This window comes from Oncorhynchus clarkii, chromosome 3, assembly GCF_045791955.1.
Source record: "Oncorhynchus clarkii lewisi isolate Uvic-CL-2024 chromosome 3, UVic_Ocla_1.0, whole genome shotgun sequence".
NCBI classification, from domain to species: Eukaryota; Metazoa; Chordata; class Actinopteri; order Salmoniformes; family Salmonidae; genus Oncorhynchus; species Oncorhynchus clarkii.
The window spans coordinates 53,439,448-53,461,781 of record NC_092149.1 but is presented as its reverse complement, the minus strand read 5'-3'; the positions used below and the strand labels follow the sequence as shown (position 1 = coordinate 53,461,781).

Genomic DNA, 22,334 nt, shown 5'->3' with positions numbered 1-22,334 from the left:
CAACTTAGTGAATACTATTGGTGTTTAATATTAGCATTTCAGCATAATATCCTTTATATATTTTTTGCGAACTTTATATTTATTTTACTAGGTCAATATGTATTTGTTATCAACGTTTTGGCGTCAAACTGATGGCAGTTGTGAAGAAAAGACAATAGTTGGAATAATTGCAGAGTTAAATGAAAATAATGCCATTGTTGATTAGATGCTTTTTTTCATTAATTAGGCAATTTTCTTTAAAACCATATGGCCTATCTACTAGAAACTCAGACAATACGGACACATACATACAAAATGAAAACTATATGTGAATATTTTTTAAGTTATTCAATTATGAATTACCAAATGTACGATATATTGCAGTGGATTTTCTGTTAATTACCCAAATTACTGAAGATTCTGGCAACTTTGGTAAATTACCGATATCTTTGCAACCCTAGTTATCCCATGTTATTTTCTCCACTAGAATTATATGAGCCATTATAAGCACATCATCTTTTCTGTCTAAGATCCAAATCCCAGTAATATGTTTATAGCACACATCCATAAATGGCAATGTAGCTTAAAATAAAGTTCTTTATTGCTCTACAGGTGATTATAAAAACCAATATGCCTACTCATAGTTGTTATAATGTCCAGGCAGTTCTCGCCACAATTGACATACTGTGCATCCGGAGAGTATTCAGACCCCTTTCCTTCTTTCACATGTTGTTACGTTGCAGCCTTATTCTAAAATGGATTAAATACAAATAAAAAAACTCATCAATCTACGCACAATACCCCATAATGGCAAAGCAAAAACAGTTTTACTTTTATTTTAGCAAATGTATTAAACATAACTGAAATATAACATTTACATAAGTATTCAGAAGCTTTGCTATGAGACTCGAAATTGCGCTCAGGTGCATCCTGCTTTCATTGATCATCCTTGAGATGTTTCTACAACTTGACTGGAGCACCTGAGGTAAATTCAATTGATTAGACATGATTTGGAAAGGCACACACCTATCTATATAAGGTCCAACAGTTGACAGCGCAGGTCAGAGCAAAAACAAAGCCATGAGGTCGAAAGAGTTTTCCGTAGAGCTCTGAGAATAAGATTGTGTCGAGGCAAAGATCTGGGGAAGGGTACCTATACATTTCTGCAACATTGAAAGTCTCCAAGAACACAACGGCCTCCAACATTCTTAAATGGATGAAGTTTGTAACCACCAAGACTTCTTAAAGCTGGCCAAGCAATCGGGGGAGAAGGATCTCGGTCAGGGAGGTGACCTGATGGTCACTCTGACAGAGATCCAGAGTTCCTCTGTGGAGATGGGAGAACCTTCCAGAAGGACAACAATCACAGCACTCCACCAATCAGGCCTTTATGGTAGAGTAGCCAGATGTAACCCACTCTTCAGTAAAAGGCACACAACAGCCATGTTGGAGTTTGCCAAAAGGCACGTAAAGGTCTCTCAGACTATGAGAAACAAAATGTTTTAGTCTGATGTAACCAAGATTGAACTCTTTGGCCTGAATGCCAAGCATCATGTCTAGAGGAAACCTGGCACCATCCCTACGGTGAAGCACGGTGGTGGCAGCATCATGCTGTGGGGATGTTTTTTAGTGGCAGGGACTGGGAGACTAATCATGATCGAGGGAAAGATGAACGGAGAAAAGTACAGAGAGATCCTTGATGAAAACCTGTTCCAGAGCACTCAGACTGGGGTGCAACAGGACAACGACCCTAAGCACACAGCCAAGACAAGTCTCTGAATGTCCTTGAGTGGCCCAGCCAGAGCCTGGACTTGAACCTGATTGAAATAAAAACAATTTAATCCATTTTAGAAGAAGGCTGTAACGTAACAAAATGAGGAAAAAGTCAAGGGGTCTGAATACTTTCCAAATGCACTGTATGTATGTTGTACTATAGATATGCCAGTGTGCTATAAACCTTACTAAGAGCTTGGATCAGAAAATATGTCTCAGAGTACAATAACAAAAGCATGCATGTCTGTGAGGGTGGACATGCATCACGATTAGCTCTGACATATGACACACCCTTACTAGACCAACAGCACAGTCGGGAGCAGTTGAATGAAGGCAGACACCCCAGTCAGGGAGGACAATGACAAGCAACCATCCCAAACAGCAAAGGAAGGAGAGGAGAGCTGGACAGCACCACAAACGCAATTACACAAGCTGGATGTAAACAGTCTCATGCAAACAAAATCGACTAGACCCCCAAGTCTGTTCTGGAGAAATAAACAAATTAAGAAATAAAATAGTAGGTCTAAAAGCAGGGAATCCTTTCCATTTCAAGGAACTGCTTCAGATTACTGCTTTTACTGGCCACATTACAACATGAGAGGCAAACCATCAGACCTAAATAAAAACGTAAAGGTGAAGTGACCCTTAAACTTTGATGGAGTGAGTAGTACATTACCACCCTTTGGCCCCTAAACCTTAACCCTTAACCTTGCTCTCACCTGGGATGACCGATATAGTTTTCAAAGCTCGGAGAACCCTGAACGTTCTCAGTGCTGAGACATTGCCCAGGTCCACAAACTCTGTGACATATCTGTAATAAGGGGTAGGTCACAAACAGACGCCATGACAGGACAACAGAGAGCAGTCGGAGGAAACATGACACAAGGAAGGGGCTGGCTGACAACTGGCAGCAGGCACTCCTTACCTGGGATAACTGAAATAGTTTTCAAAGCTCTTAGTACTCTGAAAGTGCGAAGAGCTGAAACATTGCCTAGGTTTACAAACTCTGTTACATACCTGCAGGAAAATTCACAATTACAATAGAGCTTGTGTAGTTCAGGAAAAAAGACATTCATGTTACATGGCAAGGGCCTTAAACCCCTCAAACATTATTACACGATGGGATAGACAATAGGTGTGAGGAGTCTGAGGACAATTAACAAGGATTAACACTATCAAAGTTCACATTAGTCTGAGCAGTATGAGTGCCTCAATATTCATCATGTCTACATGGTTTTGTACATACAGGACGCAGTATTGCATTACGACTGTTCTCTTGTGTTAGCCACCAACAATGAATGCACTAACAACACAAAGAATAAACCAAGGTGGCATGTTGCCCCTGAAAAACAAACAGAATCGATGTTGTAATCTAAATCGACATTCACCCTGTACTTGTTGTAACTCATCTGCCACAAGCAGCAAAAACAAACCGTAGTGAAGTCTGGTAGGTGTTAGTAGAAATACATGTAGGCAAAATTACTAGCAGTGTAGAAGTGGGTTTGTTGTGAGAATTTTTTATGGTGAACATTAGTGACTGTACAGCAGGGGTCCTCAATTACATTCAGCCTGGGCCAATTTTTCCTTGAGCGGATGGTCGGGGGGCAAGGACAAAGTTATAAATAATTTGTATACTGCAAATTCACCGCAAGAATTACGAACATATTTAGTATTTGACAAAAATCGAATCATTTCAAACCTTGATTACATTGGGATACAATCACATATGCCTCTCTATTTATGCTTGGGAATACTTGGGAACAGATTTCCTCAATTTAAATCGCTTTTGGGTTGATTTTCGGGTGATTTTACAGTCTTTTATGTCCAACAACGAAAATTACAAATAAAAATATATACTTTGGGGGCTAAATAAAAAAACCCGCGTGCTGAATTTGGATCGCGAGCTGCCTATTGGGGAACCCCGGTGGACAGTGTTGCCAATAGTTACACACTGTAGGTAAGTAATAATATCAGAAGCTAATAATAATCCTTATTAAAGCTACAGACGACTCCTATTTCTGGTCGGGAACAGGAAAATGAGAGAATACTTACGCCATGACAATAACACAGAAATCCAACCAATTCCATGGGTCTCGGAGAAAGGTAAACTTCCCTACACAGAAGCCCCTTGCCAGAATTTTTATAAGAGATTCAAATGTATAGATTCCAGTGAATGTGTACCTGTTGGAAACAAAGAGGACTGTTTAGTCTACATAGATTACTGTGTGTGTGTATTGTGGAAGAGTGTCGATTTCGGGGTAAGACGATGACTTACTCGACATTCTTTGTCCAGTCCGGGGGCTGACTCAGGGTCATAAACGCACAGTTGGTAAGGATAGTCAACATGATTACCATGCTGAACAATGTGGAGGCAGTTGTCAAGGAAACGGAACTGTCCAGACCTATTGATTCAATATTCATTACACATATCATGCAATACAACACTTGACTCTGGCATAGAACGTACACCTCTCACAACTAGGTGTTAATGCCCAAGAAACCTGTGTTTGGAGGATATATTGTGCCACCGCCTTCGAGGGCCTTATCACTTTTATACAACGGGTTACCAACATATTCAAATAATGATTGACATATTTTTGTTGAACATTTTATTTTGATGCATTTTCAGTCTTTTTGTTTACTATCTATGGACGCTACCCAGTCGGTCAGTCTTTTTGTTCTGTATCTAGAGACCCAGTTGTTCAGTCATTCGTTCGAAATGTGCTATTACAAATACTGGCTGGCAACGTTCTTATCCCTTGCTTGCTAGCTAGCCAACTACGGCTAACTTACAGTCACATCAAAAAGTGCAGCCAGAATAACAGCAAAGTAGCTGCATTTGCGTTTGTTTAAGCTGTTGTCTGAATACATTTATTTGGATACATCCATAACAATGAGCTAATGACTGAAGCTGGAAAGGCAGCAAATTAGCTGCACTTTGTTTTGTTTTACCTGTTTTCTATTGGTATTTCTTTGACATGTTCATTACTATGGGACAGCTAGAGATCTAATTTGCATATTGAAACAATGTTACAAATGTTGGAAAGACAGACAGCAAGATTTATAGAAATCTCCGTTGTTGAAAATGAAATGTTAGTCTAAAAGAAATGTGAGATAATGTCTAGATGCTTTTTATAGTGGAGATCAAGTTTATAAATTGCTTGGCTGGGCTGATGGGACAGTGAATTGCGCAGTTAACAGGCATTTTAACGCCATAGATTTAGCCGTTGGTAAGTTGTGGAATAGACACTGGCTGGAATGCGGTTTCAACCAATCAGCATTCAGGATTAGACCCACGCGTTGTATAAAGTGCATTATAAACTGGGTGGTTCGATCCCTGAATATTGATTGACTGACAGCCATGGTATATAAGACCATATAACACAGGTATATTTTTACTGCTCTAATTACGTTGGTAACCAGTTTATCATAGCAATAAGACAGCTCGAGGGTTTGTGGTATATGACCAATATACCACGACTAAGGGCTGTGTCCAGGCACTCCGCTCTGCGTTGTGTATAAGAACAACCCTTAGCCGTGGTATATTGGCCATATACCACCCCCCCCCCCCCCCCCCAAGATACAGACATGCGATATAGGACACATATTTATTTGACCTCAAAAACATGAAATGTGGTTAATTATTTTCTAATCGAAGGATATGAGTGTACCAAAACCTTAATTGATATTCTTCTAAGAGGGTTGAAGGGGTTTAAGACATACAATGCAGGAGTGGCATTGAAGCGGAAGATGGCCTTCCCTCGGTTCAACACTATAAAGGTCTGTGAGAGAGAGAGAGAGAGAGAGAGAGAGAGAGAGAGAGAGAGAGAGAGAGAGTGTCAACACATATTCCTGGTCACTTAGGAGTGATGGAAATTATTCACAAAAAGAAGGACAACACAACACCAGCTTCTGTTATTGCTATAACACACATTGTAGAGCACAGTGGTACTCTGTGGTGTCGTGATATGTCTCCCCTGAAATTGTCAGACGGGAGCCCTATCAATCATAGCTTTTCTGTCACCTTGGATACAAAAGCTCTGGATGGATGACAGTGTGCTTCATCACTTTGTCCTACATGATAACAACTGAACTTGGATCTGACAACAGAGATAGCCTGTGCTACTGCAACTCTGGGTAATCACAGTGCCTGACACATAGAGATCTCTCACTGCACAGAATACACATGACAGGATAGACAGTACTAGTTTGCATAAATATAAAATCTCTGCTCAAAATATGACATGGATCCAAATGCTTTCCAATACTGCCTTAACCCTTCACGACTCATCCAAACATCCTCTCCTTGGTTTCAAAGCCCAGCTCTTTGGGATGACCCATCCCACTCACTTTCTGATTGCTGTAGAAAGTGTCCAAGTCCTCCAGTGGTGTAGACACCAATCCTTTGGGAATGTCCCCATATATGAGTGGCAGTGATTTGCCAGCCTCCAGGTCACTGCTGGGCTTAGGCCCGTCGTCGTCATCGTTGTTGGGCTTCGCCTTGGACTTCTTGGCGTTCTCGTCAGCGATCCGCCTCTCGATGGCATCGAGGGACTCACGACAAAACGGGCGGAAGCTGTCTGGTCCTGGCGGTACAAGCAGCTGTTCCATCATTTCATCCTGCACTTTCAGAGTGAACGGCTAGCCTCCTGCATTAGAAAGAGCTGAAGAAACAAGAGGGAGAAACTCTAGTAAGAGGCAAGTGTAGGGACTAAGCGTCGACTACTGAAGCAATGATATCCTAAAAACTGCATTCAACCTGAAAAAATATTTATGTTGCAGGAAATGTGCAACCTTTATAAGTGCCTAACACACTGACTTGGACAATATGATTCCATTATAATCTTACACTTACAATCATCCAATATCACACAGGTACCAGTGAGAAGGAAAACAAAAATGCTTTCCATGCCACTCTTTGGCGGCCAAACCATCAATATGAGGTACTTCACAGTCTATTCTTCACACCTATCACTTCACTTTTTCTAAAGAAAACAACCCAATGAGTGGAGGTGAGATCTGGCTGTGGACAGATCCCACAGAGGACAAGTAGCTGGTCCTAAAAAGTCTAGAGAGACCTGCCCATGCTCTTCAATCCACAGCAACATACATGGGATTAAACGGAGGGATTTCGCATCAGATGCGACTTCTAGTTTAACCCATTACTCTCTGTTCCAGAGCCAATCACACAGACAACAGCTAGGAGGCATGGTCTCGTCCAGAGCCCAAAGTTTCCACTATAAAATGCCACAGTGTAAAGAGTAGGGACGAGACAGAGGGAGAGGCTGAGTTTCCAAATCGACTCAGAGAGTAGTAACATGATGCACAGGGACACTGCGATGGCGATATCAAGCATCCCTTTACTACTGCTTCTTCTGCATCTGTCACATCTGCTTTATCACTTTGTCATTGGCTTTACAGTGCAATAAAACACATTGTTTGTCTTGTCGGATCCAAGAAATCAATCACTAACACACTGGTCAATGCTGGATTGGATTTAACATAAATCACGTCACTATGTCAACATAGTAAAACCCATCAAGGGATTTAGTGAAACGAAAGCAGTTGTTGTAACCTCTGTTTCAGGTGTCTTTGTGCTCTGTTATGGCAGATTATCATATCTCCCCATATTCTTCATGTGAGTGGTGGTGTTGTGGGTTGTGAATATTAATGATTTGAAATGCAAATAAATACATTAAATACATTATACTAGAAATACCTTTATTATCACAGCTGTGATGGACTAGTTTGACTCTTTAGCCAGCTGTGCACAAATTGACCCTGAATTTGGAACGAACTCATAAGTGCCTATGATCGCCATTAATACTGTATGCTACTCACACATCTTCTAATCAATTTAATGGCTAGTAGGCACATATAATTTTCCTTCATTAAATGGAAGAAGTCATCAAGAAATGGCTTTCCAGTAAAAGTTTTTCTGTACAGAATTTGCCAGTTGTAACTGTGTACGAAATTCAGCCACAGTAGCTTATTTAAAATTCATCCTATTGTTGGCCTTACGGCATATGACAAATTGACCTCAAAGCCAAAGCCAAAGCCAACCTTTATACTATAGTTACCAAAAGGACAAAAATACATTTTGAAAACATTCAGACTACTCTGTTCTGTACAGTACATCTTCCAAATGGGATAGGAAATATATATATATTCGCAACAGTTGAATAAAGACTTTCACAACAGTTTCATTAGGACATAGTCATGGCATGCATATTGCTTGTGGTTACACACCTGAGTGCATGCACTGAAGGAGCAGAGCACATGCACAAGTAGCAGCAGTTATGAAAATAGTGCAATGAACAGCTGACACCTGCTTCCTGAATAATAGAACCAATTATTCAGAATTAAATATTTTATATTGTAAAATAAAATAAAGCATAGATTTCATATTCAAGCCTTGAGGGGTGACAAATCTATCTAATATAGCCAAGAATTTCATCTTCTATGTCCGAAAACAGCTTCTGGGCATAAGATTTGGATGAAGATTTCTACTTCAACAAGTCAGCAGCTGTGGATGTACCTGCTCATTCCGGACCAGTCCCTAATCCCTGGGACTCAAAAGAGAAAGAGACGGCGCAAGAGAGGCAAAAGAGTGGGCTCCCTGATGAGACTACGTCGGGGAGTAAATGAAATGCCTCTACCCTCTGTTTTATAGGTGAACGTACCATCACTATCCTATCAACGGGACCTGAAGAACAAGGACTTTGTCAAGAGTGCTTTGGACCAATCTAGTTTGTTGGTGATGTGGACACCAAGGAATTTGAAGCTCTCAACCTGCTCCACTACAGCCCCGCCGATGAGAATGGGGATGTGCTCGGTGCTCCTTTTCCTGTAGTCCACAATCATCTCCTTAGTCTTGGTTACGTTGTTATTCTGGCACCACCCAGCCAGGTCTCTGACCTCCTCCCTATAGGCTGTCCCGTCGTTGTCGGTGATCAGGCCTACCACTGTTGTGTCGTCAGCAAACTTAATGATGGTGTTGGAGTTATGCCTGGCCATGCAGTCGTGGTTGAACAGGGAGTACAGGAGGGGACTGAGCACGCACCCCTGGGGAGCTCCAGTGTTGAGGATCAGCGTGGCAGATGTGTTGTTACCTACCCTCACCACCTGGGGCGGCCTGTCAGAAAGTCCAGGATCCAGTTGCAGAGGGAGGTGTTTAGTCCCAGGTTCCTTAGCTTGGTGATGAGCTTTGAGGGTACTATGGTGTTGAACGCTGAGCTGTAATCAATGAACAGCATTCTCACATAGGTGTTCCTTTTGTCCAGGTGGGAAAGGCCAGTGTGGAGTGCAATAGAGATTGCATCATCTGTGGATCTGTTTGGACGGTATGCAAATTGGAGTGGGTCTAGTCTCTGGGATAATGGTGTTGATGTGAGCCATTACCAGCCTTTCAAAGCACTTCATGGCTACGGACGTGAGTGCTACGGGTCTGTAGTCATTTAGGCAGTTTGCCTTTGTGTTCTTGGGCACAGGGACTATGGTGGTCTGCTTGAAGCATGTTGGTATTACAGACTCAATCAGAGACATGTTGAAAATGTCAGTGAAGACACCTGCCAGTTGGTCAGCACATGCCCGGAGCACATGTCCTGGTAATCCGTCTGGCCCCGCAGCCTTGTGTATGTTGACCTGTTTAACTTTTCTAGGGTAGGGGCCAGCATTCTGAATTTTGGATGAAAAGCATGCCCAAATTAAACGGCTTGGTGATCTAGAATTTTTTTCCCTCTGGTTGCACATTTAACATGTTGATAGAGATTTGGTAGAACTGGTTTAAGTTTCCCTGCATTAAAGTCTCTGGCCACTAGGAGCGCCGCCTCTGGGTGAGTGATTTCCTATTTGCTTATTTCCTTATATAGCTGACTGAGTGCGGTCTTAGGGCCAGTATCTGTCTACAGTGGTAAATAAACAGCCACGAAAAGTATAGCTGAGAACTCTCTAGGCAAGTAGTGTGGCCTGCAATTTATCACAATATACTCTACTTCAGGCGAGCAAAATCTAAAGACTTCCTTAGATTTCGTGCACCAGCTGTTTACAAATATGCACAGATCGCCCCCCCTCGTCTTACCGGAGTGTGCTGTTCTATCCTGCCGGTGCAGTGTGTATCCCGCTAGCTGAATATCCATGTCGTCATTCAGCCACGATTCCATGAAGCATAGGATATTGCAGTTTTTGATGTCCCGTTGGTAGGATATTCGTGATCGTACCTCGTCTAGTTTATTGTCCAATGATTGCACGTTGGCGATTAATATTGACGGTAACGGCAGCTTTCCTAGTTGCCTTCTGCAGGTCCGGACGAGGCATCCGGCTCTACATCCTCTGCGTCGCTTCCTTTTGCGAATAATTTGGATGTCTGCTCTGTGGGGTGTTTGGAGAATATCGTGTGAGTCCTGCTTGTTGTTGATGTTGTTGAAGAAATCTTTGTCTAATCCGAGGTGAGTGATCGCTGTCCTGATATCCAGAAGCTCTTTTCTTCCGTAAGATACGGTTGCAGAAACATTATGTACAAAATAATTGACAAATATCGCGAAAACCCCCCACATAATAGCACAATTGGTGGAGGAGACCGTAAAACGGCGGCCATCTCCTCCGGCACCATTTTGCTAAGCTACAGGACCGTTTCACTGGAATATGTATGATTCATCCGATAACATTGAGGAGTTTACCACATCAATAAACAGCTTCATTAATAAGTGCATCAAAGCGACGTCCCCACAGTGACCGTACATACATATCCCAACCAGAAGCCATGCATTATAGGCAACATCCGCACTGAGCTAAAGGCTAGAGCTGCTGCTTTCAAGGAGAGGGAGACTAATCCCAACGCTTATCATAAATTCCGCTATTACCTCCGACGTGCCATCAAACAGTCAAAACTTCAATTACTGGACTAAGATCCAATCCTACTAAGTCAGCTCAGACACTCGTCGGATGTGGCAGCTCTATTACTGATTACAAAGGGAAACCAGACGTGAGCTGCGCAGTGACCTGAGCCTATTTGATGAGCCAAATTCCTTCTATGCGCTCTTTCGAGAAAAGCAACACTGAACCATGCATGACTGTGTGATCTCGCTCTTCAGGTTAATATTCACAAGGCCGCAGGCCAGACGGATTACCAGGAGGTGTAATCAGAGCATTCGCTGACCAGCTGGCAAGTGTCTTTACTAATATTTTCAACCTCCACCTGACCCGCCTCTACCCTCTGTTTTATAGGTGAACGTACCATCACTATCCTATCAACGGGACCTGAAGAACAAGGACTTTGTCAAGAGTGCTTTGGACCAATCTAGTTTGTTGGTGATGTGGACACCAAGGAATTTGAAGCTCTCAACCTGCTCCACTACAGCCCCGCCGATGAGAATGGGGATGTGCTCGGTGCTCCTTTTCCTGTAGTCCACAATCATCTCCTTAGTCTTGGTTACGTTGTTATTCTGGCACCACCCAGCCAGGTCTCTGACCTCCTCCCTATAGGCTGTCCCGTCGTTGTCGGTGATCAGGCCTACCACTGTTGTGTCGTCAGCAAACTTAATGATGGTGTTGGAGTTATGCCTGGCCATGCAGTCGTGGTTGAACAGGGAGTACAGGAGGGGACTGAGCACGCACCCCTGGGGAGCTCCAGTGTTGAGGATCAGCGTGGCAGATGTGTTGTTACCTACCCTCACCACCTGGGGCGGCCTGTCAGAAAGTCCAGGATCCAGTTGCAGAGGGAGGTGTTTAGTCCCAGGTTCCTTAGCTTGGTGATGAGCTTTGAGGGTACTATGGTGTTGAACGCTGAGCTGTAATCAATGAACAGCATTCTCACATAGGTGTTCCTTTTGTCCAGGTGGGAAAGGCCAGTGTGGAGTGCAATAGAGATTGCATCATCTGTGGATCTGTTTGGACGGTATGCAAATTGGAGTGGGTCTAGTCTCTGGGATAATGGTGTTGATGTGAGCCATTACCAGCCTTTCAAAGCACTTCATGGCTACGGACGTGAGTGCTACGGGTCTGTAGTCATTTAGGCAGTTTGCCTTTGTGTTCTTGGGCACAGGGACTATGGTGGTCTGCTTGAAGCATGTTGGTATTACAGACTCAATCAGAGACATGTTGAAAATGTCAGTGAAGACACCTGCCAGTTGGTCAGCACATGCCCGGAGCACATGTCCTGGTAATCCGTCTGGCCCCGCAGCCTTGTGTATGTTGACCTGTTTAACTTTTCTAGGGTAGGGGCCAGCATTCTGAATTTTGGATGAAAAGCATGCCCAAATTAAACGGCTTGGTGATCTAGAATTTTTTTCCCTCTGGTTGCACATTTAACATGTTGATAGAGATTTGGTAGAACTGGTTTAAGTTTCCCTGCATTAAAGTCTCTGGCCACTAGGAGCGCCGCCTCTGGGTGAGTGATTTCCTATTTGCTTATTTCCTTATATAGCTGACTGAGTGCGGTCTTAGGGCCAGTATCTGTCTACAGTGGTAAATAAACAGCCACGAAAAGTATAGCTGAGAACTCTCTAGGCAAGTAGTGTGGCCTGCAATTTATCACAATATACTCTACTTCAGGCGAGCAAAATCTAAAGACTTCCTTAGATTTCGTGCACCAGCTGTTTACAAATATGCACAGATCGCCCCCCCTCGTCTTACCGGAGTGTGCTGTTCTATCCTGCCGGTGCAGTGTGTATCCCGCTAGCTGAATATCCATGTCGTCATTCAGCCACGATTCCATGAAGCATAGGATATTGCAGTTTTTGATGTCCCGTTGGTAGGATATTCGTGATCGTACCTCGTCTAGTTTATTGTCCAATGATTGCACGTTGGCGATTAATATTGACGGTAACGGCAGCTTTCCTAGTTGCCTTCTGCAGGTCCGGACGAGGCATCCGGCTCTACATCCTCTGCGTCGCTTCCTTTTGCGAATAATTTGGATGTCTGCTCTGTGGGGTGTTTGGAGAATATCGTGTGAGTCCTGCTTGTTGTTGATGTTGTTGAAGAAATCTTTGTCTAATCCGAGGTGAGTGATCGCTGTCCTGATATCCAGAAGCTCTTTTCTTCCGTAAGATACGGTTGCAGAAACATTATGTACAAAATAATTGACAAATATCGCGAAAACCCCCCACATAATAGCACAATTGGTGGAGGAGACCGTAAAACGGCGGCCATCTCCTCCGGCACCATTTTGCTAAGCTACAGGACCGTTTCACTGGAATATGTATGATTCATCCGATAACATTGAGGAGTTTACCACATCAATAAACAGCTTCATTAATAAGTGCATCAAAGCGACGTCCCCACAGTGACCGTACATACATATCCCAACCAGAAGCCATGCATTATAGGCAACATCCGCACTGAGCTAAAGGCTAGAGCTGCTGCTTTCAAGGAGAGGGAGACTAATCCCAACGCTTATCATAAATTCCGCTATTACCTCCGACGTGCCATCAAACAGTCAAAACTTCAATTACTGGACTAAGATCCAATCCTACTAAGTCAGCTCAGACACTCGTCGGATGTGGCAGCTCTATTACTGATTACAAAGGGAAACCAGACGTGAGCTGCGCAGTGACCTGAGCCTATTTGATGAGCCAAATTCCTTCTATGCGCTCTTTCGAGAAAAGCAACACTGAACCATGCATGACTGTGTGATCTCGCTCTTCAGGTTAATATTCACAAGGCCGCAGGCCAGACGGATTACCAGGAGGTGTAATCAGAGCATTCGCTGACCAGCTGGCAAGTGTCTTTACTAATATTTTCAACCTCCACCTGACCCAGTCTGTAATACGTAAAATGTTCAATCAGACCACCATAGTCCCTGTGCCCAAGAACGCCAAGATAACCTTTCTAAATGACTATTGTCCTGTTGCCATGAAATGATTTGAAAGTCTGGTCATGGCTCACATCAACACAATCTTCTCAGACACCCTGGACACACTCCAATTCGCACAGCACCCCAACACATCCACAGATGACGCAATCTCTATTGCACTCCACACTGCCCTCTCCAACACGGACAAGAGGAGCATTTGCATGAGAATGCTGTTCATTGACAATAGCTCAGTGTTCAACAGCATAGTGCCCTCCAAGCTCATCACTAAGCTCAGGACCCTATGATTGAACATCTCTCTCTGAAACTTGATCCTGGACTTCCTGATGAGCCACCCCCATGTGGAGGGTAGGCGACAACAAACCTACCATGCTGACCCTCAGCACAAGGGCCCCTCAGAGGTGCGTGCTTAGTTCCCTATAGGGAGGAGGTCAGTGACCTGGCTGTGTGGTGCCAGGACAATAACCTCTCCCTTAACCCCAGCAAGACAAAGGAGCTGATCATGGACTACAGGAAACAGCGGAAGGCCGAGCACGGCCCCATTCACATTGATGGGGCTGTGGTGGAGCGGGTCGAGAGCTTCAAGTTCCTTGGTGTCCACATCACTAAGGAATGATGTGAAGAGGGCACAACAATGCCTCTTTCCCCTCAGGAGGCTGAAAAGATTTGGAATGGATCCTCAAACAGTTCTACAGATGCACAATTTGGAGCATCTTCACTGTCTGCATCATCGCTTGGTATGGCAACTGCTTGGCATCTGACCACAAGTGTATTAAAGCCAGTTAGATTTTAATTTAGAATCCTCTAAGTTTATTTAGATCTAAAAGGAAATGTTATTGCTCTGCCAGTATTTGATGTTTCCTTTCATGTGTCCTACCAATTATTATTGGATTATTCACCATGGCAACCAATTGTTAGTATACCAATGGAACTGAGAGTTGGCTTTGGTGGTGATAAGACCATTCACATTTTTGCAGGAATATTTATCAGTTTTTGACCAAATGTAAGTCAGAACAAATACTTATTTCATTTTTATAATATTCCTGTTGCTATTGTTCAATGTAAATAAAATAAATGTGTATGTAGAGGTGTAACTTTCTTCACCAGTTGCCATTTTGTACAATTATGCGATTCATTTGAATGTTAATTATCCTAAGAGGAATTATGGTGTGTTATTTTTATCTTGTTGTAAATTATGTATGGAGATTGCTGACATTAATGTTTATTGGATTTACATTGTAGTAATTGTCTCTTTCTTTTATCCTGTTTCCCTCTGTACACAGACCACATGAATACTCTGTTTCATCATTACTCCTAGACTGGGCTTCTGTGTCTGTCATCACTCTTTGACCAGAGTGCAGTCCGGTATCTGTTTACTCCCAGTGGCCTATCCACACATTAGAGAGTACCAAACTCCGTTTCAACAAGGCACTACAGAGGGTAGTGCATAAGGCCCAGTACAACACTGGGGCTGAGCTCCCTGCCATCCAGGACCTCTATACCAGGGGATGTCAGAGGAAGCCCCTAAAAATTGCCACCCAAGTCATAGACTGTTCTCTCTGCTACCACACAGTAAGTGGTACGGATGCACCAAGTCTGGAACCAACAGGACCCTGAAAAGTGTCTAGCCCAAAGCCATAAGACTGCTAAATAGTTGGTCCGGGTAGCTATTGGTTAACTATCTGCTACTGTTTATTATCTATCCTGTTGCCTGTACATATCTATCTCAATTACCTTGTACAACTGCACATCAACTCGGTACTGGTACCCGTTGTATATACAGTAGCCACATTATCGTTACTCATTGTGTATTTATTCCTAGTGTTATTATTTTTATTTTTTAATTTTTTTCTCTGCATTGTTGGGAAGGGCCCATAAGTAAGCATTTCAGTTAGTCTACATCAGTTGTTTACGAAGCGTTTGACAAATACAATTTGATTTGATTTCAGATCATCAAAAATGTTAACCATGCCATTGTATTTAGGTTAAAGGTGAAAAGTTGAAAAAATAAAAACATTCCAAAAATTCCTTTAAGTTGATGACTTTTTGCAAATCCTATCAGTTTTCCATATATATATATATATAATATTATTCTATCTTTTATTGGTGTACCACATTTCAACAGGTATAGTGAGAATGTGTCATGATGAAAAAAATACCTCCTTTAAGCTTTATCAAAACTTGATCAAGGCAATTCCCAGTTTCCAATGCTATACGATGAGACACCAGGTTGGAATCCTTGTACCAAGTCTCTCCATTGGACCTATTACAAGCTTTTTTTGTCTTTATTTTGAGCATGTGACAAATACGATTCGATTTGATTTATCTATAGCACACGTGTATTACTCACTAATGACAACTGGAGATATTAGCTGCTGTTGAGATGATTCAAATATTTTTTTTTTCATCTGGAAGCTGGTGACATCATGACTTTGAGGTGGCCAGCTGCACAAAACTGGCAAGTCGTTCAACCTGGACTCAGGGGTAGACGAAACATAGTACATTTAAATCAGGGACATTCCAATTAGTATGATATGTAAGTTATAAATTGTTACAAATTTGCAAAATGTATGAAATGTTACAAATTTATATTTGTTGTGGATAATGTTAGCTAGGTTGCTAACATTAGAGTTATGGGTTAAGGTTAGGGTTTAACTTAAGGTTAGCAGTTAGGCTAACGGGTTAAGGTTAGGGTTAGGGGAAGGGTTAGCTAATATGCTAAGTCATTGCAAAGTAGCTAAAAAAGTAGTAAGTAGCTGCAAAGTTGCTAATTAGCTAAAATGCTAAAGTTGTCTGTGATGAGAATCGAAAATGCAACCTTTGGGTTGCTAGATATTAGCTAAGTGGCTTGGTGGCAAATCTGATGTTAGATAGGTGGCTAAGGTTAGCCAGGCTGGGGGTTAGGGTAAAAGGTGGTAAAGGTTAAGGTTAGGAGTTAGGTTAAATGGTTAAGGTTAGGGGAAGGGTTAACTAACATGCTAAGTAGTTGCAAAGTAGCTAAAAAGGATGAAGTAGTTGCAAAGTTGCTAACATGCTAAAATGCTAAAGTTGTCCATCGTGAGATACGAACATTCAACATTTGGGTTGCTAGACGTAAGCTAGGTGGCTAGGTGGCTAACGATAACATTAACAGGGTGGATAACATTAGCTAGGCTAGGGTTATGGTTAAAGGTTTAAGGTTAGGGTTAATGGAAGGGTTAGCTAACATGCTAAGTAGTTGCTAATTAGCTAAAATGCTAAAGTTGTCAATGATGAGAATCAAACACGCAACATGTGGGTTACAAGACGTATGCGGTATACTTTAGTTTCTGCCTTAATTCACCTTCTTTCTTATGTAACTATACCAAACATAACATATCGTACTAATTTCAGTGTCCCGGATTTACATTTACTATATTACGTCCAGTCTATGAGACCAGGCTGAGTCATTTGTCTCCTCTATCATTACTGACCCCAAATGACAGCACATTTGTTTTTTCTGTCTTTCACCATGCATAGCCCTGTCCTGTTCATAACAAAACCTGACCAGGGGCCTTGACCTCAGTGGCTGACAACCCCAGCCTTCCCCTTCCATGTTTCACTAATTCTAACAGGCTCCCCGCTTTCACATGGACCCACATTAAATTGGGTCGAGTGGTCTCAAATAGAAATTAGTCTCAATGTAGTGAAGCTTTTTAGTCTTCTCAGGCAAAATGAAAAAGTCTGTGCGAAAAGTAGGCTACGTCTATTGACTTTATATGCAATGCATTCGGAAAGAATTTAGACCCCTTGACTTTTTCCACATTTTCTTATGTTACAGCCTTATTAAAAAAATAAATGTAATTGTTTTTTCCCCCTCATCTATCATCAACACACAATACCCCATAATGACACAGAAAAAACAGATTTGTAGAAATTTTAACAAATGTATAAAAATAAAAAACTGACATATTACATTTACATAAGTATTCAGACCCTTTACTCATTACTTTGTTGAAGCACCTCTGGTAGCGATTACAGCCTTGATTCTTCTTGGGTATGACGCTACAAGCTTGGGACTCCTGTATTTGTGGAGTTTATCCCATTCTTCTCTTCAGATCCTCTCAAGCTCTGCCAGGTTGGATAGGGAGCGTCGCTGCACAGCTATCTTCAGGTCTCTCCAGAGATGTTCAGAGACGATCGGGTTCAAGTCCGGGCTCTGGCTGGGCCACTCAAGGACATTCAGCCACGCCTGCGTTGTCTTGGCTGTGTGCTTAGGGTCGTTGTCCTGTTGGAAGGTGAACCTTCGCCCCAGTCTGAGATTCGGAGCACTCTAGAGCAGGTTTTCATCAAGGATCTATCTGCACTTTGCACCGTTCATCTTTCCCTCGATCCTGACTATTCTCCTAGTCCCTGCTGCTGAAAAACATCCCCGCAGCATGATGCTGCCACCACCATGCTTCACAGTAGGGATGGTGCCAGGTTTCTTCCAGACGTGATGCTTGGCATTCAGGCCAAAGAGTTCAATCTTGGTTTCATCAGACCAGAGAATCTTGTTTCTCATGATCTGAGAGTCCTTTAGGTGTCCTTTTGGCAAACTCATAGCGGTCTGTTATGTGCCTTTTACTGAGGGGTGGCTTCCGTCTGGCCACACTACCATAAAGGCCTGATTGGTGGAGTGCTGCAGAGATTGTTGTCCTTCTGGAAGGTTCTCCCCTCTCCACAAGGAACTCTGGAGCTCTGTCAGAGTGACCATTGGGTTCTTGGGCACCTCCCTGACCAAGGAAGGCCCTTCTCCCCTGATTGCTCAGCTTGGCAGGGCGGCCAGCTCTATGAAGAGTCTTACTGGTTCCAAACTTCTTCCATTTAAGAAGAATGGAGACCACTGTGTTCTTGAGGACCTTCAATGCTGCAGATCTGTGCCTCGACACAATCCTGTCTTGGAGCTCTACGGACAATTCCTTCGACCTCATGGCTTGGTTTTTGCTCTGACATGCATTGCCAACTGTGAGACCTTATATAGACAGATGTGTGCCTTTCCATATCATGTAAAATAAATGTAATTTACCACAGGTGGACTCCAATCAAGTTGTAGAAACATCTCAAGGATGATCGATCAATTGAAACAGGATGCACCTGAGCTCAATTTCAGTCTCATAGCAAAGGGTCTGAATACTTATGTTAATAAGGTATTTCTGTTTCTATTTGTAATACATTTGCAAACATTTCTAAAAAAACAGTTTTTGCTTTGTTGTTATGGGGTATTGTGTGTCGATTGATGAGGGGGGAAAAAAAATGAAAATTGCCAGCAGACGTTTTATCAGCTTCTTATTTGTGCAAAAGAATTTTGGCATTTAAGTGCCATATTGCCTACTATAGCCGACCATAAACCACATTGAAAGTCCAACCCTACTGGGCACAGACGTCAATGCAACGTCTATTCCACGTTGGTTCAACGTAATTGTATTGAAATGATGTGGAAAAACAGTGTGTGCCCAGTTGGACGTGAGTTGTTTAGTCTGTTATTAAAATAAACACAAATCACTTTGTCAACAAAGCAACGACTAGGCTACTTTCTTTCGTGGATGGGAGCTGTTGATTGAGGGATTTGAGCGGGTTATTTTCGCGCATGTGCTGCTGTCTATGGTGCCGCAAGTTTAACCGCACTAGGCTAAGTGCAGAAATGCCGGTAGGTCTAGCAAAAATGCCTGACATCCCCTTTACAGTGGCTGCTGGTTGTGTGCATGTCAACGATTTATTCTCCATTATTTCACAAGAGATATGCCCAAGAAAGAGAGATTAAAAAGTTATGGCATTACTCACATAAGAGTCTAGAATGATGTAACGATTAAAATCATACTCGTTTTAGGGCGCATATCCCTTTTTGTATATTATGTTACATGTCACGACTAAATATGCGTGTTGATTTAGTTTACTCATGCACGCAAACACATGATACGATTATGGAAAGTTGAGATAGGAATTTCAATGAACAATAGCACTAGGAATTGCTGTTTTTTTTTACTATACTTCAACAAAATGGTTCAAAATCAATGTTCTAAGCTGTCAACAGCAAGCAAAAGCAAATTACTGAGGTGAAAGACATACCCTAAAGATATGCTATCTGGCCAACCAGTCAAACAACAGATGAGAATATATAAAGGACCATTATCATATTCAAACCATTATCAGCAGCCTATGAGCAACACATTCATGACATCTGATTGACTGTTACCATAACCGGTTAAATCAAAGTTGAAATGCAGCCTGACACACTGCTTCTTGTATGGTAGGCTATGTACTATCTCTCATCCAGAAGGTGCTCCCTGGTAGGCTGCGGAGGGAAGGTAAATATCGGCTAAATAAGTGGACACAACAACAGAAAATGAAAAAGGGTGCGTGTTACACATCCGAAAATGAACGCCTAGATTTCGACTAATCTCACATTTGTTTATATGGCCGCATGAGATGTTTGTTACATGAGGGAATCAAACAGGTTATTTTATCAATGGCAGATTTTCAATACGAAGGGTCAGCTGCTATATCGCTATAATTGAGGCTTTAGTTATTTCCATAGAGAAGGCTCCAACGCCTTTCTCAATGCAACATCTCAGCCCTACCCAGCTAGTCTGGTAGAGCCAACACCCTCAACCCACCCTTCCCATTCACACACAAGACAGTACTATAGCCAAGCGCCCACAAACACTGCTTGCATCCCTACTCAATTTTTAAGAAAAAATTGGCTACTTTGTCGAGTGATTGGGGACGTATGATACATTTAGGTCGTCGGCGAAACTATACATAATGCAGGGCCTATACATTATGATGAGTTCGAACAGACTGATTATGATTTATAGCCTACAAATATATGTATATTGATGTGTTATGACAGGCCTATTTCGCAGATTAATAAATAAAAACGTGTTTTCCCAATGGGAAAAAGTCGAAATAATTGATTGACTGATATGTGTTCAGTTCTCATAGTCTTTCTTCGGCAATAATCATATTACGGCCTATCTAGTCCCAGGGGCCGAAGTGTCGGCTACAGTACGTTATCGTTGTCTGGCTGTTCCATCGTTTGTAGCCTTTTTGCCACTGCTGATATGAATCTAACAGGTTGGAATACCAGGAAGTGACACCTTCTCTAGGTGGGTCAGTTGGAACAATCTGTTTTATAAACCTGATACAGAAACAGCAGCAGAGGGGACAATATTATGATCATAGTGATCGACAACATTCGATTGATATCCGCTCTGACAAGGTTAAATTAGTCTACAGTAGGGAACAAGTATAATTTGTGGTGAACTATATTTTCTCTGGGAGATCAAAAATACCGAAAGAACAATGTTGTCAGAGGCTATACTTCACGCCTGATACAGTGTTTGATCCATTGACATAAGAATGAGGTTTGATCACAAAGCTGTCATAACTAGCAGGATCATAGTATTATCTTCTAAAGAGCTTATTTTACCCAACAAGACAAATTCCCTTTAAAACCTACGCCACAGTTGTTATTTTCTTTTTAAATTAATAAAATATATGTAAATTCTGGTAATACCCTGACAAAATGACAAGATGACTATAATAAAGATGACCCTAAACTCAATTATTTAAGTAGATATACCAATGTCTATCAAAATTATTTGAATATGACATATTTAGGTTAGGCCTACGCATCATGGAAAATTCAGTTACCAATAATTGATCTTTATTGTTTAAGGGCCTTCCAGGCATCTTCTTTCCCCCTATTTTTCCATCAGCTTTGAAAAAACGGGACAGCTCCCTCTCCGCTTTCTACTGAGAAATTAAATGACTGTAGAAATAAATACTTTTTTGGAGAATTATCTAAATTACGCAGACAAAATTTCCCACCTTTGGGCAGCCCCATGGCATCCATTCCCATCCCCGGCACCCACCATTAGTTTGTCATCAAAGAAGGTTGAAGAATCCGCCAATAATCGCCAGGCACGCCTTGATGTTGCTTTCTCCCGAGTAAAAAGGTGATTCGAGGACACATGTGGATACTTGATTAAGTCAAAAGGTTTTCCTCTCTATAATGTAGTATTTCCCAGAGATGGACCCCCCCCAAAAAAATCGCACAGGAGAGCGTTATGAAATTGCTGCCAGCACAGTCGCCTTGTTCAGAGCATTCTGTTGCGCTTCCGGTTGTTGCCGGGTACAAATGACTGCAGAGATGCAGGGTTGTGTGCGTGATCAGAAATAATGTCTGCTGGGGTCGTGGATGTCGGGAAGAGATAATAGAGAGGCAGCCTACAATTTGGTATCACTGAACTGGAGATTACATGGACCTGTAACATAACCTTAAAAAACATAACAAAAGTGTCAGATCATCATCTAGTGGTGGGTGAAGTAGGGGAGGTTTTTTCTCACTATGATTCGACTAAAGGCTTCGCTACACACTGTCACTACCATGTGTGCGTTGTCACTACCGTGTGTGAATCCATTTAGTTTTTCTACCCTTTAGTAGGCTACTCTTGTTGTCATCATTTTGTATAGTTTAATCTAAGAAAACATAAAATACCAACTTTGATGCATCTATTACTCTTTTATTAGATGTTTGTTAAGAGACTGATAAATAAGAAGGCACGTATAAAAAAGTGTGAATATTGCCAGCTGTCATTCTACCTCTAAAATACACCCAGATCTTCCAGGTTTTCTGAGGGCACCTAGGGGCTGCAGGCAGCATTGTTCAGGGATCAAACGGAATGAAATGCTGTTTTGTGTCATTCGTCCAATTACTGACGTGCAGCAACCATCACCTCTGTATTTTCAGAGAAAACAGTGTTATTGAACG

The 22,334-nt window shown here is 42.2% G+C and overlaps 1 protein-coding gene across 2 annotated transcripts in view; it reads right to left on the bottom strand.

The window, feature by feature from the left end:
• LOC139397722 (sodium channel protein type 2 subunit alpha-like) overlaps positions 1-21,707 on the bottom strand; it is a 54,580-nt gene extending 32,873 nt beyond the window's left edge. Inside the window, exons 1-6 of one of the 2 annotated variants that reach the window (XM_071144211.1) lie at positions 21,436-21,707; positions 6,103-6,416; positions 5,416-5,534; positions 4,028-4,117; positions 3,805-3,933; positions 2,678-2,769 (exon numbers count right to left, since the gene is read on the bottom strand). In XM_071144211.1, coding sequence (XP_071000312.1) covers positions 2,678-2,769; positions 3,805-3,933; positions 4,028-4,117; positions 5,416-5,534; positions 6,103-6,366 — 694 coding nt within the window. In that variant the 5' untranslated portion in view covers positions 6,367-6,416; positions 21,436-21,707. Of the gene's footprint in view, positions 1-2,677; positions 2,770-3,804; positions 3,934-4,027; positions 4,118-5,415; positions 5,535-6,102; positions 6,417-21,435 lie in introns of those variants that run through there. The other variant, XM_071144212.1, reaches the window with a different exon arrangement.
• Positions 21,708-22,334: the final 627 nt, after the last annotated feature.